Below are 27,864 nucleotides of genomic sequence, written 5' to 3'. Positions count from 1 at the left end.
CACGTGAGGCCTGCGAATGCTGTGTGCCAGCACTGTCTAGCTGCATCCCACTCTCTCTTAGACCACTCTAACCCCTTGTCCTGATTCTTTGCTCTCCGGATTCATAAGGCAACCTTGTGCTATGTGCTGAGGCAGCATGTTTATCTATCTGTCTTAGAGAAATTGGAAGCAATGTGTTTTAGCACTTAATCATTTCTAGCTTTTCATGGCTATTTTGATAAAATATTCTTAAGAAAAATAAAATCATTAGACACATTTTTAATTTTAAAATTAAAATTAATCACGTTAGATGTCTTCTAGTTTTTTTCGGTTGAAATTAAAAGTTAATTAACGATCATCCAAGTTTGTTCTGAACTAGAATGGCTAGTAGGCTGGCTGTTATTCATTGGTAATGTTTGCCTAGAGTACTTGAGTGTTGAGAAAGATTCTGAGGTTGTGCCTATTTGAGATCAAATTGATTAATGATGTCTGTTAGAGGCACAGGAATGGAAGTGGTGGCTTCTACATACTTACCATGCCATTTTCCAGTTCCAGTCCCATCTCTGTTTATTTGCTTTCGCATTTGAGAGCAGTCGGGGAATCAAAGAAAGTGTTTTCAAGGCAAGTTTACCCTGGTAAATGATTAAGCAGCACTGAAACATGATGCAACTAAAACTTGTTTCCTTTGGTTATTTGTATATTTCATATTTATCCCATTTTTGGTGTCCATTCACATTGATAATAAGAAGTTTTTATGAAGTCAGGGTTTTTGATTGTGACGTCCAGAAACTACAGCAGAATTTGGTGCATTCGAGGAAGATACATTTCTTCTTCGAACATCTTGCTTTTACATCTCTCAAGGGCCAGGAGCATATGAACTGTAGGCAAGGAAATGAATTGCATTCACGAATTACTTAAGAAGCACAGAGCAAAGCAAAAAGCTGCCTCTAATAGTATTGGCTGTTATATCCACTTTGCCTTTATTCTAAATGCCTATTTTTTCAGGTAGCTTAATGGATGAATCACACTATATTCTGAGAGAGGCAGACAAACAGCCTGGAGAAAATGGGTCACTTACATGGGTTTCTTCTCCAAGGTTACCATTAGAACTCATTTGAAAGTGTTAAAGTGAAAGCTGTACTTGACAAAGAAGGTACCCAGTATGTGGCGTGGCTTAGCTTTGCCCACTCAGCTCTCCTGTTGAAAAACTGAAGGAGTCTTTGATTATTAAAAGTTGAAGGGCTAACAGCTCTCTTCAGCAGGCATGTTTATCCCCTATTCTTCTGGCTAATCAGATAAATCTTTCTGAGAACTAAGGAGAAACCAGCCAGCCCTCCCTCTCACTTCCACTTGGTTCTGGCATTGTTGGAGTGTGTGTGGCTTGTCACCCGGAGCTGAGCATCTCCACTAGGGCACCTATGAGCAGGTGGAGATCACACCTTGGTTTTGTGGGTCTTTTGTGGAGGTACTTAGAGGAAAGATATTTAAAATATTTCACAAATCTCGAACGTCTCTTTAAGCATCTGGAATAAAATATTTAGAAAATTTGGTGAAAGCCATTTTTTAAAATTTAGTAACAACCAAGGCTATTGTGAACCCCATCGTCCAATAACAGCGGCAAGAGTCCCCATCATCACTGGCATCTCCTCTTCTTTCCTTGTTGTGAAATTTATAAACAGGGGAGGGGCATGGTAACATTTAACTTTTAGGATTCTGGTACAATTTTTAAATGCTGATCTTGTTGGAGGATGGCTTGTAAGAACTTGTGTGTAATTTCCTCATTACTGTTTTCCTTTGATTTGCAAAACATAAATGTCAGGATTATTCAGTCACATGGGACATGGGTTCTTTCTTTCTATGACATGAATGGGAAAGCAGATTTTCCCTCTGTGCTACCAAGCCATGGTGTATTCTCCCTTTCCCTGGTGGACTGGGGAAATGTATATGATATACCCATGAAAGATCCCTACGATGAAGGAAGAAGCTAGAAAAGGGTCTTTCTGGGTGATTTGAGGTCAAGGGTGAGCTGGTGGTATAGTAGTGTTTCAAGTGAAAAAACATAAAAGGGAGGGAACATTTTCTTTTTATAATGTACTATATATATATATATATATATTATATATATATATTTTTTGACAGAGTCTCAAGCTGTTGCCCTGGGTCGAGTGCCGTGGCATCATAGCTCACAGCCTCACACTCCTGGGCTTAAGCGATTCTCTTGCCTCAGCCTCCCAAGTAGCTGGGACTACAGGCTTCTGCCACAAGGCCTGGCTATTTTTTGGTTGCAGTTGTTATCATTGTTTAGCTGGCCCGGGCCGGGTTTGAACCCGCCAGCTTGGTATATGTGGCCGGTGCCCTACCCACTCAGCTATGGGCGCTGCCCTATAATGTACTTTTTTTTGCTGGCCATTGAGATGCTGGAATGATAAAAGATCAGAGGGGTCATCTGAGAGGCCCCCCCAAATGCAAAACCCCTCTAAAAAAGAAGTAGCTTAGGGCACCATCCACAGGCAGAGCTGTGTAATGGAGGGGGATTATTACACTGAGATGGAGGAAAAGAATGAAAAGAATGTTGTGGCTGTGACTTAGACAACAAGAACATTCTGGCCTCACCAGCAAACTAGGACTGTCACCTGAATGGAAGAAATGGATAGCAGAGTTTGCAGGTGCCTCCCCACTTCCCTCCAGGTCACGATTTTCCCGTTGTTTGTTGTGTGGTTGGTTTTTCGGTAAATCCAAACTTGTTTCCACAGCACCTAGCAATGCTCCCAAATACAGCAAGGAGAATTTTCCTTTAATTGAGTGTATCCCTACATTTTATAAACTTTTGACAATTTTTCTAATTTATTAGTTTAATATCTCATTCCCATTTTTAAAATCAATCATTTCTATTTGAAGAACGTTGAATTAAAATGTAGGTAAAGTTTTTGTATTTTCAAAGACTGACAGCAGACAGTCTGATTTATGTTCTTATTTATGAACAAGAACATTAGGAACATAATTCTGAAGAGTTCTGGCCTTATTATAACTTTTCAGATTTATCGTATGTGGCTCTTAGGCAATTTGAGAATTGATGATGGAGGAGCCATCCCTGTATCATCCTTTCCCTACTGTTATTGGTAGCATACCTAGCCCAGATACTTTTCATACATATCTAATACTGTCAGAAGTACTTTCACAACATCTGTTGCCTAGCGGAGGGCTGACAGGGTGAACACTGTGTTTGCTTTTATCCATCCTTGCATGTCTAGCCCGAGCAGGGTGGCTGGCACATAATAAGGGCTCTGTAATATTATTTACTGAATGAATGAATGAACATACATTATCTCTCTGCACACAGCCTCTGCCCTGCGACCTCTTTGGTGGGTTAGCTGAATTACTACCACAGCCTCCTAATCTGTTTTCCACATGGCAGCCAGGCTGACCTTCCTAAAATGTGGATCTGAATTTGTCACCCAATATGTTAAGCCTTACCTGCTTCCTGTTTCTCTGAGGTTGATGGCAGTCCTGGTGTGGCTTGCAAGGCACACAGGGCTCTGTCCAGCACCCCCTGCCCTGTCTCATCTTCTCTCCTTGTGCCTTGCTTCCTATGCTCCAGCCACCTTGAACTGCTTGTGTGTCCCCATGTGTGCGCGGTTCCTTCTGACATCTGGGTCTCCATAGATGCTGCACCTTCAGCTAAGAGTTCCTCTTCTTTTGTCCCCTCCTCCTGGGAGCCTTCCTTGATGACCCAGGTTGGGTTGTGTGCCCTCCTGGGGACATGCTCTCTCCCACTCTGATGTCCTTATTGACTCTTCTGCTTCCTCCCCAGATTCTAAAGCTTCTTGAGCCTGGGGACTGGGTCTGGGTCATTGCCGAATCCCCTCCACCTAGCGTGTTGCCAAGGGTAGGGGAGGACTGTTTGCTGGGTAAGTGAGTGAGTGAGAAGAGGGCAATGTGGTGTAGTTGAACTAGCAGGGGATCTGGAGCAGGAAAGATCTTCTCAAGACTTCCCCAGACCCTTTGGGCCCCAATCTGTCTCTCAGGGAACTGGAGCAGAGGACCTCACTTCAGATCTCACTTGTTACTGAGAAAATACGGAGAGGTGACATAAGGAAAGCAGTTAGCACAGGGCCTGCTCCATGACTAGTGCCTATAAACTGTTCCTCCTTTCCTCAATCCCTCCTTCCTTCCTACTGGCCAGGTAGGTAAGCTGTGGATCCAAATACTAGAATTCTTGTGTCAGAGTCAGAGCTGAGACAATTTTTAAAATACATACTCCTGGACCTCACCCTGTGGTTCTGGGATGGGGTCCAGGAATCTGCATTTTTTTCCCCTCAAATTTCTGTTGCTCAGCCACAATTGGGAGCCTTTGACCTGGTCTAACCCCTGGCCTAGAGCAGGAATCCCGGTTATGTAGCCTTTGCTGGGACACACCAGGGATGGGCAGCCTGGTGCATTTGGGAGCCCCTGTGTTGTTGGACAGCTGCTCGAATAGGAACCTCTCCCTGGTGTCCTGGGCTCCATCCTGCTGCTGACACTCAGCCTTCAGATCAGGCTCTGCCTTATAGAGACAATGAATTAACCCACCTATTTTTCCACATAGTTATTTTTCAGAAAATTGAAGTTACTAGTACTATGTTCCTTCAAAAGTTTTTCTTTTCCAGGCTAAACATTCCTGTTCCTATAAACTAGAATTTGCTCACTGGCGCCTGTGGGCTACATCCGGTCCACAGATGTGTTTTGTTTGGCTTGTGGTGTTTGAAAAATATTGAATAAATTGCCAACATTTAAAAATCAGGGCATTTTACTGAGAAGTCTGGAGCTCTGATGTCCCTTGAAAACTCAAATGATCTGGGGCCACAAGTCTAGCTTTAGATAGAATGTTCTCCAGATTTTTGCTGCCTCCACCACTGCATAATATTGTTTAGCTGGCACCACTTGAATCATTCCATTATTTGCTTTTTAGACCCTTTATTACTTTAGTTATCTTTTTATGTCTGTGCTCCCAAGTGTCAAGCGGTCCCATTTTTAATAAAACTTATTTCTTTTGAAAAATAATATTTCATTATGATTTATCAAAAATAATATAGAAAATATGGGAAATTACAGAAAAATAGGTGAAAAATGTATTTCCTAATAATATGGTTTAGCGTATTTATAAGTTTTCTACTCATTTTTCTGTATGTATTTACATGTATATTGTGAAGCTGGGATCACACTGTAAGTAGTTTCATAGACTGCTTTTTTGCACATCTTTCACAACTCATGAAACTCCCTCAAAAATATCAATTTTAATAATTAAAATATCCTTTTTTTATATCTTACAACTTTTTTGTTTTCTATTGTGGCAAAATACACATAACATAACATTTACCATTTTAGCCATTTTAAAATGTGCAGTTCAGTGGCAGTTAATGGATTCTCAATGTGTGCAGTCATCAGCACTGTCGAGGTCCAGAACGTTTCCATCAACCCAGAAGAAAACTCTGTATCCATTAAATAGTCATTTCCCACCCCGCCTTCTCCCAGTCCTTGGCAACCACTAAGTTGCCTTCTGTCTCTGTGGATCTTCCCAGTTTGGGTATTTCGTATAAATGGATTCATACAACACGTGACCTTCTGTGTCTGGTTTCTTTCATTTGGTGTAATGTTTTCAAGGCTCATATACGTTATAGATAGATCCTATCCTTATACGCTATTCCTTTTCTATGGCTGAATAATATTCCATTGTATAGCTCTACTACATTTTGTTTATCCATTCATCAGTTGTCAGTGGATGGACATTTGGGTTGTTTCAACCTTTTGGCTATTGTGAATGGTGGTTCTATAAACATTCGTGTGTAATTTTTTGGTTGAACACCCATTTTCAGTAGGGGTATCGACCTAAGAGTGGAATTTCTGAGTCATGTGGTAACTCAGTGTTTAACTTATGTAGGAGCCACCAAACTATTTTCTACAGCAGATTCTAATCAGCAATGTTCCAATTGCTTCATATTCTTAGCAATACACATTTTCTGGGTTTTTTTGTTTGCTTATTTTGTTTTAGCCACTTAGTGTGTGTGAAATGGTATCTCATTGTGGTTTCATTTGCATTTTTTAATGATTAATGATGTTTTCATGAGCTTTTTGGCCATTTGTGTGTATATATATATATATTTTGGTGTATGTGTTGTAACTTATGTAATAATTTCTCTAGCTTTGCCATTGGTTCCTTTTAAATTTTCGCTATCATAAATAGCATTGCTATGAGAATCTTTGTATACAAATTATCCATGTGACACACCTCTTGGAGGTAAACTTAGAGGGAGTTTACCTAACAAATGCAATCAGTGTAACCTGGTTCTCTGTGCCCTTAATGAATCCTCAACAATAAAAAACAAAATAAAATACAATAAAATTTTCTAACAGCCACATTTTAAAAAGAATAAAGATACAGAAGAAACAAACAAACAAAAAAAACCAACCAAATTATCCAGGTGCCTTATTGTATCTATAGGATAGTGTTCCTGAAATGAGATTATTGAGTTAAAGGTGCAGCATTTCCAAAGCATTGTGGCATTGCTATGAAGAATCAGATCATCATTTCTAAGGCACACGTGATGGATACACACCTGGAGAGCCTTTTCAAGTGCCTATGCTAGGATTTCCACCTACAACTTACTATAGCAGGCTTATAGGGGTGGGATAAAATTTCCCGGGGGATTTTTATATGCAATCCAGCTAAGAACCATCAGCCAAATTTCTTCTGTACCCATTTAGCTCTAAGAAAAGAGAAGTCCTTTAGTTGTCCACAATTCTGGGTAGGTTGATCCTATTACTTCCCATGCTGTGGGTGACATGCTCCTTGGTCCTGCCATACTGACAGAGTGCGTTTACTCTCACCTAGACCCATTATTTATTTATTTTTTTCTAAAAACTGTTCTCTCCTCTTCTTGTTCTTGGGGAACTGATCATTTCTTTTTTTTTTTTTTTTACCATTTGACACATTTTTATCACAGTGGTTAACATAGCCTTTCCGGCGTTATCTCAGTTACTGTGCCAAAACATTTACATTCTACATTTACCAAGTTTCGCAAATACCCCTGTAATATGCACCACAGGTGTGATCCCACCGATTCCCCTCCCTCTACCCACCCCCCCCCTTTCCCACTTCCCCCTATTGTTAAGTTGTAGCTGGGTTACAGCTTTCATGTGAGAGTCCCAAATTAGTTTCATAGTAGGGCTGTGTACATTGGGTATTTTTTCTTCCATTCTTGGGATACTTTACTAATAAGAATATGTTCCAGCTCCATCCATGTAAACATGAAAGAGGTAAAGTCTCCATCTTTCTTTAAGGCTGCATAGTATTCCATGGTATACATATACCACAATTTATTAATCCATTCGTGGATCGATGGGCACTTGGGCTTTTTCCATGACTTAGCTATTATGAATTGGGCTGCAATAAACATTCTGGTACAAATATCTTTGTTATGTTGTGATTTTTGGTCTTCTGGGTATATGCCCAGCAGAGGAATTACAGGATTGAATGGCAGATCTATTTTTAGCTCTCTGAGTGTTCTCCATATATCTTTCCAAAAGGAATGTATTAATTTGCATTCCCACCAGCAGTGCAGAAGTGTTCCCTTTTCTCCGCATCCACGCCAACATCTCTGGTCTTGAGATTTTGTGATATAGGCTAGTCTCATTGGAGTTAGATGATATCTCAAAGTAGTTTTGATTTGCATTTCTCTGATCATTAAAGATGATGAGCATTTTTTCATATGTCTGAAGGCCGTGCGCCTGTCTTCTTCAGAGAAGTTTCTCTTCAAATCCCTTGCCCAGCCTGCGATGGGATCCCTTGTTTTTTTCTTGCTGATGCGTTTGAGTTCTCTGTGGATTCTGGTTATTAAACCTTTGTCAGAGTTATACCCTGCAAATATCTTCTCCCATTCTGAGGGCTGTCTGCTTGCTCTGCTTACTGTGTTCTTAGCTGTGCAGAAGCTTTTTAGTTTGATCAAGTCCCAGTAGTGTATTTTTGAAGCTGCTTCAATTGCCCGGGGGGTTCTCCTCATGAAATACTCACCCAGACCAATTTCTTCAAGGGTTTTCCCTGCATTCTCCTCTAGTATTTTTATAGTTTCATGTCTTAAGTTTAAATCTTTAATCCAATGAGAGTCTATCTTAGTTAATGGTGAAAGGTGTGGGTCCAATTTCAGTCTTCTGCAGGTTGCCAGCCAGTTCACCCAGCACCATTTGTTAAATAGGGAATCTTTTCCCCACTGAATGTTTTTAATTGGCTTGTCAAAAATCAAATAGCGGTAAGTAGCTGGATTCATCTCTTGGTTCTCTATTCTATTCCAGATATGTACTTCTCTGTTTTTGTGCCAATACCATGCTGTTTTGATCACTATTGATTTGTAGTAAAGTCTGAGGTCTGGGAGTGTGATTCCTCCTGTTTTGTTTTTATTTCTGAGTAATGTCTTGGCTATTCGAGGTTTTTTCTGATTCCATATAAAACGAAGTAATGTTTTTTCAAGATCTTTAAAATATGACAGTGGAGCTTTAATAGGGAGTGCGTTGAAATTATATATTGCTTTGGGTAGTATGGACATTTTGATAATGTTGATTCTTCCTAGCCATGAGCATGGTATGTTTTTCCATTTGTTAACATTTTCAGCTATTTCTTTTCTTAGAGTTTCATAATTCTCTTTATAGAGATCTTTCACGTCTTTTGTTAGGTAAATTCCCGGAACTGATCATTTCTAATCCATTTTTTTTTTTTTTTTAGTGAGGAAACAAAAGTTTCTCTCGGCTTTATGACTTGCCCGAGGTTATATAAGCCTGATCCAGGCTGGCCCAGGTCTCTGGCTCCTCATATCATTTCTTTCCACTTCCCTTGGTCGCCTTGGTTCAACATTTGTGATTGGTCATGATTCAAGATGCAAAATGTAGTCACATAATGCCAAATATGCTCAGAGTGCTCCTAGAGAGGAACAGCCTTAACACGTCCAGTCTGGCCATGTTCAGCACATGAGACCTTGGTTTTACAGCCTTTGGCCAAGCCCATTTCCATCTCTGGAGTGGAGCAAGGACAGCCAAAGATCCTCCTCAGCCAGGACAATGGGGACTGTGATGTCAAAAGAACTGCCATCATATTGTACCTTTTAAACCACTGGTATTAAATTGGTTGCACATTGACTGGGTAACAATTGCTATGAGTTTTGATGTTAGGTGTGTACGTTCCAAAATCTAGATTTAACATCATTTAGAGACAAAATTGGGGGAGTGTTGGTGAAGATAAGGGGGAATAGAGTCACCAAGAAAAGAGCCAAACGAGTCATGGTCACCTGACTGTTACATTGCTGCTAAGTAAAAGGACACAACAAATTAGGTTTTATTTAAACTCAATAACTCACTTTCCTTATTAAAAATTCTAACATTTTCTGTGATGTGACTGTCAAGATTATGTCTTCAAACTTGGCATTCAAGTTGGAGTGAATCTTGTTTTCCTAATGTGAAAAAAAAATGTTGAAAGCTAATTTTAGGCTGAGAGGGACAGTGAAAAAAAAGAGAACCACAGGCTTCTCTGCGGTGCCCCTCAGTTAAACATTACACATGCCTTTTAAATCTCAAGCCTTCGAGATAAAATGCACATTCATTTACTCATGCCTATTCATTTTCAGAACTTTCTCACAGAGCTACTTATATTCAGTATTGAGGCATATTATATAAGTACTGCACACATTAAGCTCTCAGATCATATTTACTAATTGATAAAGTTTAAAACATGTTATTAAATGTTTCATATTTAAATGGATTTGGATATGTTGCAAACATATTATTGCAACATGGAATAAAAGGCCGATATTATAGTGACTATCAGTGTTAGCATTTTAACAAAGTTTTGGTTATCAATAGAACTTAGTTAATGAAAAAAATTTTGTTTTTTATTTTTTTAGAGACAGAGTCTCACTCTGTCACCAGGCTGGAGTGAAGTTGTGTGATCCAAACTCACTGCAACCTCAGGTTCCTGGGCTCAGGCAATCCTTGAATCTCAGCCTCCTGAGTGGCTAGAATTACAGGTGCATGCTACCATACTGGCTAATTTAAAAATATTTTATAGGGACAGGGTCTCACTATGTTGTCCAGGCTGGTCTTGAATTCCTGGCCTTAAGTGATTCTCCTGCCTCAGCTTCCCAAAGTGCTGAGAGGCATGAGCCACTATGCCTTGCCCTAGTTTTTTGTTTAAATCACAATCACTTAAACATCATTATTGCTTTCTTCCATGTTATTCATGTTATTTTCTAGATGGACAGGAATAGCTTAAAGAACTGCTATTGTTTGAAGGGCCCAGAACACGGTGGAGTGTATGTGTATAGGGGGGAGGTGGGGGGCATGGGAAGAATAGGGAGGGAAGAGCTTTGGGGTATTTTCAAGCTAATACTGGCTAGAAGTAATGCATTTTAAATCAGTGTTACTGTAATGTTTTGTGTCAGCCGAGGTTGAGATTCTTATAGGCCTTTAAGCAGAGGCCAGGGAGTAGGGAAGTGGAAGGAGTTTTGGAGGAGGGTGTTGGGAAATGCTGTACCTTGTAGAAGGGACTGCTTATTGCCCCTCTCTTCAATGTATTTATGGCTGAAGTCATTGCTGTTCCCTGGCTCATTTGTCACTCTAAAATACAATTTTTTTCTGTATTGATTTTAAATTATTCTCAGGCCTTGTTCAAGTCCTTCCTCCTCCACAGACTTCCCCCCATTCTCAATTAGAGAAGGCTCCTAAAGTATCAGGACTAAAGGGTCCTCTGAGTTCTCTCTCCAATCTGTCATATGCAGAAGGACCACCTTGTATCCATTTGCATGAAGTCTGTAGAACATGGTCAGGCCTGTCTTACACAGTTAACTGTTTTGTGTGGGTTAGGCTAATTTCTCCAGATATACATATATGGCACTCTTGGAGGAAAGGACTATGTCACACATTTCTTCTGTATATTTCATAAAAATAGGACATTAGAAGTGCTCAGAAAATACCTTCGGCTCTGGTAGCCCTTTTCTTCATGATGTGTCCGCCAGGACGGTACTGGTGAGGTGTGTGTGTTGTGACACAAACCTGAAACAATCTGAATGTCCATCCAAAGAGGAATAATTGAATATGTTGTGATATATCCATATAATGGAATATTATGTAGTTATTAAAAAGAACAGGTTAATCCTGTAGACCAGAGGGATCCTCAATACCTTATTATTATTGCAAATTGCAAGTTAGAGAAATAGTAAAATACCATTTTTGTGCTAACAATGTTAATATCGTATATCTGTATCTGTATTTTTATATGTCAACAGGAACATGGTAAAAGATGTCCAAGGATGCACATAAGGTTGTTAACACTGGTGATGGAAAAGGTTATTAAGTTTTTTCTTTATCTCTGTGTTGTTACAGTAGGAAAACCGCTAAGATTAAAACTCAGCAAATGTAAGATAAAGAGAAAAGGCAAAGGGGGTTGGATGCATTAGGATGTCTCTCTCCCATACTACTTCTTCCTATTTTTCAAATTTTGTGTGATTGGAAAAAATGAGTTTATCCTTGACTAAATTTTAGAGTCAGGAAATAAAGATAAAGAAACAAAGATAGCATGCACTTGGGGTAGGTGTACTTGCCCTATTTTGTTCTTTCAGCTCAAGAGTTGAAGATACGGTTTTTTCGTTCTTTCTCATGACGTGAAGATAAGCTTGCTTTTTACTGAAAGCTGCCCTGTGAAGGTAGCCCCCAACCTGCAAGCCCCAGGCTCTGGTTTCTGTGGTGGGGTGGGGAGAGGAGCCGCAGCAGACGCAGGACACTAACTGACTTCTGGGAACTTCCTGTCCCGGAGCTGAACAGAGCACCCTGAGCACCCGGAGGGTAGGGGGTGGGGTTGCACAACTGGGAGAGCAGAGAACACCAATGCTGCAGAGCTTCCGGCGCGCCTCTGCCGGTGCTGGGCTGGCACGGCTCCAGATGGCCCTGTGTCCTGCACAGGAAGTTGGTCAGAGTCTTTCTGAGCTCAGGCAGCCAGGCCTGAGGGGTTGGCCTTTGCTACATTAAAGGTGGGGATAGTTCATGTACCTTTTAGATCCACATCTCAGCTACCAGAAGACAGTTTCCCCTAACCACCATGGGACGCTCCCATCATCTGTGGCATCTGTGGTTGCCATCTCCTAACTTGCTGCTCCACTCTGGTCTTTTCCTCTAGTTCATTCTATAATTCATTCCTAGAGCGATTCATCTAAAGCACAACTCCTAGGCCACTCCTCTGCTCAAAAACCATCCATGGCTCCCCAGTTCTATGGAAGAGGGTCCAAATTTCTTAATCTGCTATGCAAAGCCTTCAATGAGAAGGCTCCTATCTACTTCTAAGTGTACTTCACTTCTCTCCTGCCAGCCAACAATCTCCCCAGCTTCTGTTCACAGTCTTCTGAATGTAAGAAAGGGATATTTCCTTCCCATTCCCATTCATCTCTACTGTTTAAATCCTCTCCAGTCTTTGATATTCATTTCAAAGTCTGTGTTTTTCAGGAGGCTAGATGAAGTTTGCCTCCCTTCTCCTGTGTTGTTTGCCTTGCCCTCTAACGAGACACGCGTGTCTACTTCTTGTTGCACCCTGGTAACTCCATCAAGGGAGAGATTGTCTATGGCATCTCAGTGTCTGTGTTTCTTACACGTGGTAAATGTCTTAGGCTTAGTAAATCTTTGTTGAATTGAATTCAATATGGTTATCTGAAATGTCCCAGATTAATTTTTAGAAAACATATCTTTCATCTCTTGTTGGAGGGGGTAGCGTGAAGAGAAATAAAGGAAATACGAGCTGGGTTGATGTCTCTGGAAGGAAATATGATATAGCTGTTCTGTTTTGCAGAATTTCCCATTTATATTATCTACTGTTTTTCAGTCTCTTAGGCTCCTCTCTCTTCCTGCTGTCTTATGATTTCCCTTTAGCATCTATCACTGAATGTCCTTGCCATGATTTTGGATGGGAAAATTGAGAAGATGCTTCCTGGAGGACTATACCAGGGGAGTGTCTAACACATTTGCCGTCCTTGGCGTATTCTGATCTTCTGGGCAGCAGGGGACCCTCCGATCATCTCACGCAGAGATTAATCCATGTCCTTGTCAAACCTTAGATTTGAGAGTGGTCAGAACAGCAGGACCAGGGAGATGACTCAGTTTTGTACCATCCCTAATCCCTCACCTGTGGAGAGGTGGTAAGAGTTCAGCTGCTCTCTCCCTTTCTAAGAATCCACATATCCAAACAAAACGAACTAGAGAAAGAAAGGAGAGGGCTTAAAGGAAAATTGTCATGAACTTTGGAAAGACTTGATGGTGTAAAAAGTGGCTTGGTGGTGTTTTGAAAGAATCCAAGTACTAACAAATATTAGATAAACCCAACTGGGAGTTGCTTTAATCATTAAGTAACTTGATGTGATTGAGTCAATCCTTATGATAATTCCAACACCCTCAAATATAGTGGTAGATTGCCACTTTTTTTTTTTTTTGCTACAGGGTGATGTCACAGCTCACAGCAACCTCTAATTCATGGGGTTAAGCAATTCTCTTGCCTCAGCTTCCCAAGTAGCTGGGACTACAGGCATCCGCCACAACACCTCGCTATTTTTTTTATTGCAGTTGTCATTGTTGTTTAGCAGGCCCAGGCTGGATTTGAACCCACCAGTCTTGGTGCATGTGGCTGGCGCTGTAACCACTGTACTATGGGCACCGAACCAGATTGCCGCATTTTTTTTTTTTTTTGTAGAGACAGAGTCTCACTTTATGGCCCTCGGTAGAGTGCCGTGGCCTCACACAGCTCACAGCAACCTCCAACTCATGGGCTTAAGCGATTCTCTTGCCTCAGCCTCCCAAGTAGCATCAGATTGCCGCATTTTAAATGAATACCTTTTATTTCCACCTGATTTTGTTTTTAAAGGACACTTAAATTTCTTTATTTCACTTCCAATTTCTGAGATTCTCAAAAATTATAATTATTCAAGGCTGCAGAAAATAATACTGTAGCTATGGATCATTTTCTGCCATTTTTGGTAAGGAATTTTTTTATTGTTGGCTTTTTATGATAAGAGATGCAGATACCAGGCTTTAATAAAAAGTTATGCCTTACAATGTATCCTAAAATTGAAAACTACTTTATATGTTTGAAAAAAAAATTATACCAAATGTACCTACAATCCTGAAAATTATCTGGCCATGTACTTTCCCCCAATGAACATCACTAAAATGGCTTATATTGATTAATATTAAGTCACTTCTCACATTTGAAACCACGTGAATTAAATATGCTACAAGATACAGATATACAAAGAATGTAACCTAAAGGAAGTAAAACTTCTATAACCATTTTTCAAAACAGAAAACAGTTGTAGACATATACTGTGGTTCTTTTCGTTTCACTAAAATCATATTGATTTAAATATTCCGTATGAACTAACCTCTTAGATCCATTGTGCTCTTGCTTAAATGAACTTTCTTTAGAAGTTAACTCCCCAACACTATTTCATTAACCAAGCTGAAGTTTAGATTTGATCTCAAGCCATTTGAAACTAGACTCAGTGAAAAACGATGTGGGTAGTTGGCAGCAGATCCTGGTAAAAATATGGTACTTGGCAAAGCCACCTGCCTTGTTTTGCTTTGCTTTTCTCTTTATGGATATGGTCTATTTTTGAAATGTTATGATTTAAATTTAGTGATCAAGTGACAAGTCTGACAAAACAGAGCTTATATCCACAGAGGTTCTGGAGGGGAAAAAATGGAAGTGTTCCAGAATTAAGGGAAGTAACCTCGATTTCACCTGGAAACATTAGTGTCTCAGGGGCAGGAGATTTGGGCTATATATAATGACTGAAGGAAAGTGGCCAAGATGCTGTGCCAAAATTGCATCTAGTAATAGAACGGACATCAAAGAACTGAAAACAGGGTCTGTTCTTTCCACCATATCCCAGTAAGTAGCACCTGCAGAGCCTGCGATGAAGGAAGAGGGGGAAGTTCTTTCCTATGACGGCTTGGGTTGTAGTAGCAGCCTTCTCTCTGGGTCTCTAACTCCAGTCTCTCTGCCTCCAATGTCCAGCACACACTGTGGCCAGATTAAATGTTTGCGGAAATGCCATTCCTTTCTCTTGCTCAAGACTCTAATTCCTGTTTGCCCACAAGATTGGGTTAAAACTCCTCTTGGTGGCATGGCATTCCCACCAGCTATTCACTTTCTTAACCTCACCATCTATTATTCTCCAACATGAAAGATTTCTTCCCACAGTCTAATGTTTCAAAATTTAGCTTTGCATCCTCCTTATCCATCTTTCTGGTAACTCAAATCCACACCAAGACTCTCCACTTTGAAAGAGTATAATCCTTTTTTTTTTTTTGGTAAGAATGTTTCATTGTTAGCTATTTTTTTGAGATCAACTACATCTAGAAATCTATACATATATGTAGCTGCTATGTAATATAAATATACATTATATATGTATATATGGTGGCTTTTTCCGTAGTGTATAATATTTCTCCATAGGGAGAATGTTGAAACTGAGGCTGAATTCTTGATCATGAATTATATATTATATAATTTTATTATATTATAAACATGATAGGTGAGAGTAAGTACTGAACTGGGAGACTCCGAAAAACTAAGTTCTAGTCTCAACTTTGTCACTAATAGGCAAATATTTGACCCACTCACAGCTTCAAATAGGGAATTCATTTCCTTCATAACTATCAGGAGGTCATAAAAGAAAGGTGTATCTACACATGTTTGTGATAACCTTAGTAGTAAAATTACAATCTCAAGTCCCACCAAGCCAGTCTAGATACATGCATATAGGGCACATTTTGATTAGTCAGAGAGAGAGGATGTATTTTTTCCATGAGTTGTTATTATTGGTTTTATAGATTAGACTTCTGAGTATGGGAGGCTGAATGACATTTTTGAGGCTTTCCCATGTAACAAAGGCCAAGTTAGGCTCGGTTTGATTTTTGTTTCCCTGCCTGTGAAAGCATCTTTCCAGCATGAAGGGCTCCCCTTATAGAGGTGTACTGAGGAGGTTATAGTCCTGATTTAATTTATTTGTTCTGTAATTTTTTAGGAAATCTTTGAAGATTTCATATTTTTCCTTTTGTGGGATGGACATAATGTACTTACTTGTGAAGGTTTTTGAGCTTAACAAAGCCAACAGCGATCCCTGTTTTTGTTGAGTGTACACTAGACATCCAGCCCTGCAAAGGACGTGTTAGATATATTGTACCATTTCTTAAACACATCTTGTAAAATGACTGTCGTAGTCCTATTTTATAGATGAGAAAACTGAAAACACTAGAATTTAATCCCAGGTCAGCCTGATACCATAGCGTTCCTACTCTGGTATAAAAAGAGAGGTCGGAGATCAGTAAAATCAACCTTGCCTCCGGATTTCAATTTGACTGACTGCTGTTTCATCATAGCTAGTAGCAAAGCTGACTTACCTGGGTTTTATTTTACCTTAGGTTAGTTTTCTCTGGTGATGATGCTAATGAGTAGAGAATCAGCCAAGGAGAATCTCAGGAAAGAAGGAAGCAACAAAGGATGCGAATGTTCCAACACCTGGGTAGTTGGTCCTTGAATAACAATTTCACAATCATTGCTTTTATGTTATTTTCATTTTAGAAAAGATTAGGTAATATATTAATTTTCTCCGTTTTCTGGTTGAACAATTTCTTCTCCACTTAGAGATATTACTCTTAAAATTTTATGCTTTTTCTGTTTTTATTAATAATTGGAAATATTATATGCATTTACTCTGCAGCATAGCCTTTAGGAGAAAGTTTTAGGCATGTAGTCCTGTCACACTCCCTGATTTTTAAAATTCAGTATATTTTGTACAGATTGTGGAACTTAAGAGAAACAGATTTTGATTTTATGATCTTCATTGTCTTTCTGTGATAGAATAAACTTTTCTCCAAGTAAAGAGTGATCTATATTCAGGAAACACTTAATGGCTTCCTCACAGCAGGACCCACTTGAATAGAGCTAGCAAGTTCTGTCCATTAAATCTAGTGACTCGAACAAATTTTTATTATCCTTTTGCAAAAGTACAAGCACTGCTTCATACAAAAACCAGTTGTTACCTAATGAAGTGTTTCAGCTTGTTCATGTAAGTTGATGGCTTCATATGGTCATATTATTGCTGCATCAGCTATGAGCTACTCAGAACATGCTCCCATCTTGCTTTAATGACATACTATACTCGGAATGCTCAAGTAGGGACAGATGTTTAGGAATATCATTTTTTTTCCTTCTTGGGTTATTGATTGATTCCCAATACCTATTCCTGATTAGAATGAAAGATCTTGGGCGGTGCCTGTGGCTCAGTGAGTAGGGCGCCGGCCCCATATGCCGAGGGTGGCGGGTTCAAACCCAGCCCCGGCCAAACTGCAACAAAAAAATAGCCGGGCGTTGTGGCGGGCGCCTGTAGTCCCAGCTGCTCGGGAGGCTGAGGCAAGAGAATTGCTTAAGCCCAGGAGTTGGAGGTTGCTGTGAGCTGTGTGAGGCCACGGCACTCTACTGAGGGCCATACAGTGAGACTCTGTCTCTACAAAAAAAAAAAAAAAAAAAAAGAATGAAAGATCTTTTCTTTTAGACCTGGAGTCTTTACTTGCTCAATATAATAAGAAAAAGACAAGCAACACACCCAAGAATTTGGAGGACATTCTGGAGCATCTTTTGGATAGTTCTTGGACTTATTGCTGTTGACTGTAGTGACTGATGCTCAGTGACTATCTTTTTTGTCTACTCATCTTCCAAAGCCAATTTATTAGTCAAGAGCATTCAGCTCTGACAAAGGGAAAGTAAAGTGCACTAGGCAGTGGATTTACCAGAAATTAAGATGGTGGATTCCTTACGGGATTTTGCTTAGTGGTGGTGGGGAATTGGTGACCTCATTGCTGGGTGGAGTGGTACTCTAACTAGCCAAACTCTCTATAGAACTTAAATGGAGGGTGTGTCTGATGCCACTGCCACAAGTAGTGGCATATTTTTTAGTGGCATTGAGGAACTAATTGATTTGAAGTTTGCAGATGATGAAAATGATAATTAAGTACCTGGGTTTTAGTTAGCTTTCTAGTTATTTTTTTTTTTTTAGTTATTCTTATTTCCTAACATCCTGAAACCCCAGGGACTGATAGTAATTTTTTTTTTTTTTGGTTTGATAATTTTTTTGGTAGGTACATGATGTGTATGTTTACTTATTACTAAGGACTCTCTACGAAGCTTAAGTTCTTTCATGTCTTGAATAAAGTGGACCCTTCAACTCCACTTCCTTGCTTACACAACCTGAACCTTTACTTTTATCTTCCAGGTAACAAGTTACCATCTTGCTCCCCCTAGTGGAACTGTGACTTTACTTCCAAGTTTGTGGATAACTGTCACTAGTACATTTTTGGTGTATTTTGGAAATCGAGTATTTTCAGTTTGTTTTCAGAGTAAAAGTAAAGACAAAAAAAACAAAACAAAACTAATAATAATAATTGGATAATAGGGAGTGTGGATAGAGAAAGTGGTTTTCTCCTGATAAGGTTTCGGTTCCCAGTGTTAGCAAGGTTAGCTGTGAAATTTGTAATTGCTGCATAATTCAAGAGGCCCCTCTGTTCTGCATTTCTAACTTAAAGGGGTCAAGTCATCAGCCTGGCAGACAGTCACCTCTATAAGGCAGAAATCAACACCCCTAGGAAAAGTGGGCTGGAAGTTGGTGATGTTTAAAGATAAGCACAGGTCCCACTTGAAAATAAAATCCCACTTGTGCCATTGGTGAATTAGGCCCAGGAAGTATCCATCTGCTTTAAGACTCTCTGTGAGGGACTATGCTGATATATGCAGCATATGGTAATCATTTCAAGTTTACAGCTGCTAAGCCTGCTAGGAAATAATACCAATTGAAGCTGAAATAACTGCATAGCCCTCTTAAGAATTTATATTTCTTTATGGAATGATGGTCAATGATTTCATGGTATCTGAATCTTTTATTTCCCTGCAACTATCTGTGTTCACAGTTTTGACCCCTGTTATAATTTTGTGTCTATTCAGTTTTGTACCCTATTGTACACAGAGCACTCCTGTATTGTACATAGTCTGTGCTAGTGCTGAGAAGTGTGAAAGTTCTAAAAGAAATACCTTCCTATGCCAAGGCTTAGGACTCTGCTCTTGGATCAGTAAGGCTTGGATAGGTAAGCCTTACCAAGGTCAAAGCAAAAGCTACAAAAGTTATGATAGTTGCCAAATTAATGGTCAACAGAGTATAAATTCTTGATGTTAATACTTATGAATAAGAATATTATAATTAGAATGTTCTCCCTTTAAAAGAATCATGTAATACAGATGGTTATTTAGATATTTTTTTTCCTAATATTTATTCTCAGGTGTTTACCTAGGAAAAAAATAAAACAGCAGGATTGAATTAAAATTCCAACAAAATGGAATGCCAAAGTGCTCTCTGGGTATGTTTTATTTGGGAGTATGGAGAAAAAAAAGAAATACATATAACATTTAAAAAAATAAATGCTACTTGCTGGGCGGCACCTGTGGCTCAGTAAGTAGGGTGCCGGCCCCATATACCGAGGGTGGTGGGTTCAAAGCCAGCTCTGGTCAAACTGTAACAAAAAAATAGCCGGGTGTTGTGACGGTAGTCCCAGCTACTCCAGAGGCTGAGGCAAGAGAATCGCCTAAGCCCAGCAGCTGGAGGTTGCTGTGAGCTGTGTGACACCGCGGCACTCACAGTAATTTAGTTCAAGAATTACATCTACAAATCTCACAGCTTCAGTTCAATCAAAGTGTGTTATCTGTGAAATCCAGCATAGCTGGGTGTGGAGATGTCCATCTAGCAAGGCTTGGGCTACAGAGAACAGGCACTTTTCTATTCCACAGAGTGTGAAAGGGGTTTGCACGAGAATCAGCATCTATCTCTGTGCGTACATGCATGAGTGTAGACAAGTTTGTGTATGTACACGCAAGTGTATGTGTGCTGATCTGCAATTGCAGCATGGGGAGAGTCACAGCAATAGCTCAGCCTCGTGTCTCCAGGGGCTTCTGAGAACTGTGTGTGTTGGCAACGCTACAAAGTAGCTTTTAGCAGCAGAGGCCCCCTGGTGTATGGGAGGGTCTGCACACCACTCCCTGCTGAGGGACTGGCACTGGTGTTCAGCTCTCGCAGCTTTGTCTGGGTGCCTCTTTTTGGAAACACTCTGGAATGCTTGGAATGCTTGCCTTCCTCAAGACGTATGAGGAGTAGGTGAACGCAGCAGAATATCTGCAAGTGTCTGCTGCCGTGAGGGGAAGCTCCACTCACCTCACTGTGTTCCTTTCAAGTGACTTGACGCGTGGTGCAATAACTCGCGGGTTAGGTTGATTCCTTAGAATCTTAACTTCTCAACTGTTGATTGACTACTGTTGATTTAATCCTAAAATCCTGTCAGACTCTGCTTTTGTTTATGGTCCTATGGGCTTTGGTGTTTGTTTTCTTTAATGTACAAACAGGCAGAAATGCACGTGGGCATTTGGCCATGAGCACAGCAGATAGAGCGTTATAAATCAGATGAGTAAGATTCAATTTGTGTCTGACCCTATGTCTTGCTTGAAATGTGGTTCTTGCCATGGGGCAGATGTAACCAAGAGACTTGTTTAGTCAGGAAGAATGTGGATGGAGCTCCTGGCCTTTAGAAGAAAAACCAGCTGAGCTGAATTCCGTGGAGCAGACAGCTTCTTTTCTGCTATGTAATTGTCAGCAGTTTGAGAAATGATCTGTACACTCTAGAGAGAACAGAATTGAGAGAATGTCTTGGGGGAAAAACAGAGATGCATCTGTCCATTTGCTGGAAACTTTTATGGCAGAGGGAAAACCCATGGGCAAATCCCTGGCATACTGAGATATTTATCTGCAATGTGACATTATTCTGTAGTGTTTTCTCAGGGAATCTTACTATATCCTACTGATAATGCATCTGTTGGTCCACCAAACTAACAATAAACAGCATCAATACCTGTACGAAAGGTAACAAGAGGGCTAAGAAAAAGAAAAGCGCAGGAGGTTTAGAAGAAAAATGAGGACTCAGATCCCTAAGTAGAAAGCACAGGGAGAGGTCTATGTAGGTGATGCTAATGATTTTTTGCCATTAGTTCCTAAGAATTAGGTGAGCACTTGCTGCTGTAGGTTCAGGTAGATGTTCAGGCTTCCACCCAGATGTAATGAATCAAAATCCCCAGGAAAGGGATCTGGGAATATTATTTTAATAAGCATCTTGGATGATTCCTCTGGTCAGACAAGTTGGGGAAACTGCTGTCATCTAATTGCCTACTAGAACTGATGTATTTCCAGAAGTTGTGAGTGAATGTGTGTTGTTTTCAAGGATTTTAAAGTTAAAAAAATTGTTAAATATTCTATTTGGCATAGTTAATAAGCATTTCTTAATGAAAACATCTATGATTTGTGTAGGGTTGCATGGCTACAGAAGATTTCCCCTTATACAGGCAGTCCCAGTAACGAATGAGATAGGTTCTGTAGGTTTTTTCTTAAGTTGAATTTGTATATAGTTTGGAACAGGTATGTTGGCCTATTACCTGTAATAGCCTCTGTTTGTACTGTGAGTCAAGCATCACTTGGACGTTGATAACTCAGGGACTGCCTGTATTATCCCGTTTGATCCCAGTAATGATCCTCTGGGGAGGCTGGTAGTACTGATGATGCTGACCCCCCAGCCCACATGTAGGAAATGCCCTCAGCATGTGGCTGGTGAGTGAACAAGGCCCTTCACGATGTGGGGCAAACCTAACACCAGCCGCCGAGCCTACTGCCTTTCCTCTTTGACCTCACACTGCAGTCACCAGGCTGATGACTATGTTTATTACTGACATAGCTGGTTCTTTGCACACCCATGCCATTGCATACCTTTCCTCCCTCTGCCTGGAATGCACTTCCTTCCTGTCCACAACTCACACTTATTCCTTAAGGTACCTTCCATGAAGTTTTGTTGGATACACTCTTCTCTTCATCATCCTGCCTCCTACAAGCAGAGCTAGTTGCTCTTTCAGCTGTGTTTCCATCACCCTGTATAGATCCCTCTACTGTACACTGGGGTCTTATTTAATGTCAGTAACATGCCCTCTTGCTCCTTAACCTTCCCTTGCACCACTTACTCCAAATAGGTAGGGGATGCAGTCATGTTTGAAACACACAGAGCTTGTTGGCTAAAGTCATGGGAAGTGTTGGGAAATGATTTTGAGGGTTTTCCAAACATTGACAAAGGAATATTCAGGTGGCTAGTAATGTGGCCATTAGGATCTGCTAGGACTGGAACACTGAGGCTACTAAGAAACATCATCTAATAAGAAGCAGAGGAATGGTGGGGGATTGTCTTGTTTGCTTGGGCTGCTATAACAAAATACTACAGACTAGGTGGTTTAACTAACAGAAATTTATTTCTCTCAGATTTGGAGGCTAGAAGTCCAAGATCACAGCCCATCAGGGTTGGTTTCTGGTGAGGTCCCTCTTCCTGATGTGCAGACATCCTCCTTCTTGCTGAGTCCTCATGTAACCTGTGTGCAGGCCCAGAGGAGCTTGAGAGTTCTGGTGTCTCTTTACCTTTTTATAAGGACACCAATCTTTTCGGATTAGGGCCTTATCCTTATGACTTATTTCATCTTAATTATCTCCTTAATGGACCTATCTCCAAATCCAATCATGTTGGGGGTTAGGACTTATAGCATATAAATACTAAGGATACACAATTTAGTCTGTGTAAAAACAGTATACACTTTCTTTGCATTATTATTATCATTGCTTAATATTTCAGTGTAGCAATTGTCTGATTCCTTTTCTGAATGTATTTATACTTGTTTGTTCTTTGCAAGGTTTTTGTTTCTAGTCCTTATCTCAAACATTGTTATTGTTATTGAATTTTAAGCCTTTTTAATTTTGTGAATGCAAAAAAATGGAAACCTAATGAACACATGTATATATAAAAATAAAAAAATAAAAGATACCTGTAAAAACAAACAAACAAACAAACAAAAAACCCTGGTATACACAAAACCACATATTTGCTGGTTTCCTTGTAGGAATTTAAGTGTTTATGAAGGACAGTTTCAACAATGGGTGATTTTCATGTTATACTCACTTTAGTTCATAGCCCCAGGTTAGATGTGACTATCTTTCATGGCCTTCAGATTGTATCCTTATATAAATATCTCCTCTACTGGAATTCTGGTAAATGTAGATCTGAGTGTTACGCATCTTTGTCTTCCAATTGATAGTTACTGAATAAACTTTTAGGGGAAAATTTCTCTTTTCACCATCAGTATCTGAATGCAATCCAGTATATTGATTATAATTCTGATCACCCATTCTCTTGTGTTTGTAGCCACCACTGGTCCAAGCAATCTTTAGCGGTGATCCCGAGGAGATACGGATGCTCATCCACAAGACTGAAGATGTGAATGCTCTGGTAAGAGATGCTGGGTTTGTTAGCCTGGATCAGGGAAGGGCTCTTAACACTTTCTGTACCGTGGACTCCTTTTGTATCTTGTGAAAGCTTTGGACTGCTTCTCAGAATACTGTTTTTAAATATAAAATAAAATACATAGGGTTAGAAATGAAAAAGATTACAGTGAACTCTATAGTTGACCACCTCCTTACATTGACCACCTCCTTAAGTTGACCTAATTTTCACAGACATACATACACCACATGTATGTATCAGTACAGTTGACCTAGATCCTTAGGTTGACTGCCTTCATGTGTTGACCAGTTTCTTGACCAGTCACTTGGGTGGTCAACTTATAAAGGTCTTACAATATACTGAAATAGAGTTATCCAAATATTAAAAATCTAATTTGTGCTTTTCTATCAACACATGTAAACAAAATACAGCAAAACATCTAATAATGGCCAAACTAATGATGAGCATAATAAACATTTTGAGTTGTCTGCAACAACTCTAATGTGACGTGAACACACCTGTGATTTCTACTGGTGACAGAAGAAAGAAGGCACTATTGATACTACTATGGTTTGTTGCCTATGTTCCTAATGGAAGGAAATGTTAATTTTCAATTAGAAGTCAGTGAAAATAAAAATGTAATGTAAGAGCAAGTGCCCTATAGCAGGGGTTGGCAATCTACTGTCTGACATACATTTTTTTCTATAGACTTCCTACTAAAAATAGTTCTTATTTTTTAAATAGTTGGAAAAAAATCAAGAGGAGCATAATATTTTGTGATGTGAAAATGACAAATTCATTCAATGTTCATAAATGAAGCTTTGTAGGAACACAGCCATGCTCAGTCCTTTATATGTTATCTGTGGATGGATCTGCACTGTAACAGTGGAGGCGAGCAGTTGTGTCAGAGATTTCCCGGGGCCCCCAAAGCCAAAATTAGTTAATATCTGGCTCTTTAGAGAAAAAATTTGCTGAGCCCTGCTCTAGAGATTCTGTGAGCCTGGGACCAATTGGGTGAAGTAGGTATTCTGTGTACCCTCTGAAGTCACAGGTAATAGGTGTGTGCATTTGGTGCACATATAAACATTTTTCTGTGAAAAGGCATTTCATCAGATACTTAAGAGTATCTGTGACCTCCAAAAGATAAAGAGCCACTGGATCTGGAAAGTCTTGCAACAAACAACCCAACCTGCAATTAAGAAAGGAAAAATGATCAAGTCAATGATTTACCCTTTTCACAGTTTCCTAGACCTGGATTGAACAAGCAATTACATACAGTACATGCTACTAATTCTCTTAATGTAATTCAGTTCTAAAATACTCAAGTCCGTCAAGGAGAGGAGTTCTCTTTAAATCTCTAGTGTTAAGTAGAAATAACAGAAATCATCACATACATCTTCAGTCTGAGAGGAGCCTCGCCTGGGGAGGTGAGTTATGTCTGAAGCTGTATCCCTACCCTGTTGGCTGAATGCTTTATTCAGAGGGCGAGTCATTTGCTGAAGCTGTTGCTCCATGGCAGTGCAGGTTGGTGTGGTTTTTTTGCAAAAGCTTTTGGCAGCTTCCCCCTAGCTGGCACTGAAAACAATAGGAGAAAGTTTTGTGACATTTTTGCAAGGTAAGCACCGACGAGCCCAGGGACAGACTACTCAAGAAGGCAGTTGGGCATTTGTCCAGGGCCTGTGGGATGTGACTTGTACTTCTGAAGTGAGGACAGGCAAGCAAGCTTGTTGTCCAGTGTTCCAACAAGACTGGAATCCACCCAGCCTGTTTGGTGGCTGTGGCCCAAGCCCAGGCAAGCCTAAGGCAAGGTTGCTATCTTTTTCTGATGATTGTAAGCAAATAGAATTTTTTTTTTTTGCTGTCACACATGCCAAAATGATTGTACTGGCCTCTGAATGGCCTTTATTTCCCTTTGGGAATGTGACAAACAGTTGTTGGCTGGTAAAGGTTAGGAGAGCTTAACTTTAGTTGCCACCCAGCTGTACCACTGAAGAAGTTACACAGGTTAACTACTGTAACATGTAGACCTCTAAATCTGTATTTAATGTAAATCTGTAATAATCTGGATGTTTATTCCTCCTCGAAACTGATTAGAGGGTGGCTCTTTTCTGCACAGGGTCCCAGGTACCAATATTTGATTTCTAAGATCACCATACAAGTTGTCTGTAGTCCCACCAACCTGAAGAACAAAAAGAGAATGGAGAAAAAACATGAAGGATTTTTATGGGTCAGCTTAGAAGAGGCATACGTCATATCTGCTCGTATTCCATTGACCAGAACTCAGAAGTCAGCCACACCTAATTACAAGGAAGTCTGGGGAATTAGTGTAGCTGTGTGTCCCCAAAGAGTCGGAGAACATGGATTTTTGTGAGTGAATAGCAATTGTGGCCACATCGGGTTTTCGTCTTAACAGAATTCTAGAGAATTCCAGGGAATACCACTTTTTGTCTGTGAGGTGTCTTGTTCATTCCACAGTGAATTACTGAGTTGAGTCTCTGTGCTAAGTGCCAGGGACAACAGTGGTGGGTCCTTTCCCTACTGGGGCTTACAACATGGCAGAGAGGCCAACAAAGGAGAAATCCCACTGGGATGCACTCTTGAATGGGCAAGTTCAGGATGCTATTTAGGGGTAAGTTAATCATGAGAATCTGATAAAGTGATGCCTGAACTGAGGCCTGGGGACACATAGGAATTTGCTTTGATTTGTGGGCTGCTGGGTGTGTGGCAGCAGAGGAGAACAGAGGGAGGGAGAAGACTCCATTAATGTGAGACATTGAATGAGTGAGTGAAGGAATGCACACAGAGGGCTTGGGTTCTTTAGGTTGATGTCAGGGTTTTTGAGGACCACAGTCCCTTTAGACTCACTCCCCTCCCCTCCCTGGTCACCTCCCTCAGGAGTATATAATGGAGGTCATTTGGCCCCATGCTCTTAGCAGGTGTGTCCTCAACGTCATGCTTTCTTCTTGCCAGCGCTCCTTGGGGACTGATACATTGACTGCTTTGCCAGGGGTGGGTTGGGTACTTTAGGGAAGGCAATTGTTAGCAAAGGGCATAGAGAGGTGGAAGTCACATAAGAACTGAAAATCTAAGCATTTCAGGAGAGAAGAGGTGCTGATAACCAGAACATTTAAATGTCAAGCAAGGGAAACAGTGGAGGAGCCACCCATTACTTGGACGACATTTGTCTTGTTCTCTTCTCACCCTTTCCTTTTCTCTCTTTTCCTCCCTTTATTCACTAAATTTTTCTTTTCTCTCCTGTATTCTGATTTTTTTGCCTTTCTTTCTTCTCCCTACTTCCCTTTGTCTTTTGATGGGTCACATGTTCTTAGGTGTAAGTCACTCTTTAATGAGCTGATCCTGATACAGAAAGCAAACTCATCCAGCTTGGCCTCTCTGTGTTTTTCCAAACTTTATTTTCCACTGACAGTATTCATAAATCCTGTGCTTCAACCAACCGAATTATTCAACCCGCTGGGATTTATTCTATTCTCTTTCCCTTTTCTCATTTCACACTTCCAATTCCATCTGCCCTTGCAGATATTCTTTTCTCCATTAAGTTGTTATAATTCTCACTTCCTTTCTGCTGTGTTTTCAACCACCTTCCCTACCTGGCCAAAGAAATCTACCTCTTTTCTCAGCTCTCACACTTCTTTGCACCTCGTTGATCACTTTTGAGTACTACTTGAGTTATTTATATCTGTGTTTTAGTTTTGAGGAGCTACACTTGACCCTTGAGCAATATGGGCTTAAACTGTGCAAGTCCACCCATACATGGATTTTTTTCAATCAAACATGCATAAAAATACAGTATTCCTGGGATATAAAACCCATGTACATGGAGACTTTTTATATATGTGGGTTCCCCAGGGCTCACCAGGGGATAAATCCAGTATGTCTGGATTTTGGCATACGTGGGGGCCCCAAAACCAATCCCCATGTATATGGAGGGACAGCTAATATACTCAATGACATGGTTCTATCTCACTTGTTCTCTTTTCTCAGTCACCTCATCCAGTCCTTGCAGCACATATTGAGTGAGTGACTCAAACCCAATTTACTGCTTATGATGAGCCAATGTATGATGACTATTATTTCATTTCTCTCAGTGAAGACAAATTGTTATACAAAGGAAGCATATGGCATAGTTAGTGACCCTCAGGTCTTAGTTGTAAGATTGGTAGTTCTCTTTGTAAGACTGAAGATCTATAGATTGATTTGGGGAGCTCCTGAAGGACCAGGAGGGATACTCTTCTTTCTGAGGTTTCTATGCCTAGTGGCATGCTGGGCACTAGAAAGTGGGATGACCACTGTATATTCTTAAATCCATTTACATTGACTTAGGTGTGACTGGCGGCTAGAAACATTTTAGCAGCCTCCATCTGACCAAATTGAGCTCCAGGTGGAGACTATCACCTGACTTCAAAATTT

The 27,864-nt window shown here is 40.2% G+C and overlaps 1 protein-coding gene across 4 annotated transcripts in view; it reads left to right on the top strand.

Annotated features, from left to right (window-relative positions):
• Positions 1 to 27,864, top strand: part of ANKRD44 (ankyrin repeat domain 44) — a 359,761-nt gene that overhangs the window by 113,531 nt on the left and 218,366 nt on the right. For all 4 annotated transcript variants that reach the window (XM_053598403.1, XM_053598401.1, XM_053598400.1 and 1 more), the window contains exon 2: positions 23,359 to 23,442. In XM_053598403.1, coding sequence (XP_053454378.1) covers positions 23,359 to 23,442 — 84 coding nt within the window. The remainder of the gene's footprint in view (positions 1 to 23,358; positions 23,443 to 27,864) is intronic.

Source organism: Nycticebus coucang, chromosome 7 (genome assembly GCF_027406575.1).
Source record: "Nycticebus coucang isolate mNycCou1 chromosome 7, mNycCou1.pri, whole genome shotgun sequence".
NCBI classification, from domain to species: domain Eukaryota; kingdom Metazoa; phylum Chordata; class Mammalia; order Primates; family Lorisidae; genus Nycticebus; species Nycticebus coucang.
The sequence above is the reverse complement of the archived record's forward strand: the minus strand, read 5'-3'. Positions and strand labels throughout refer to the sequence as shown.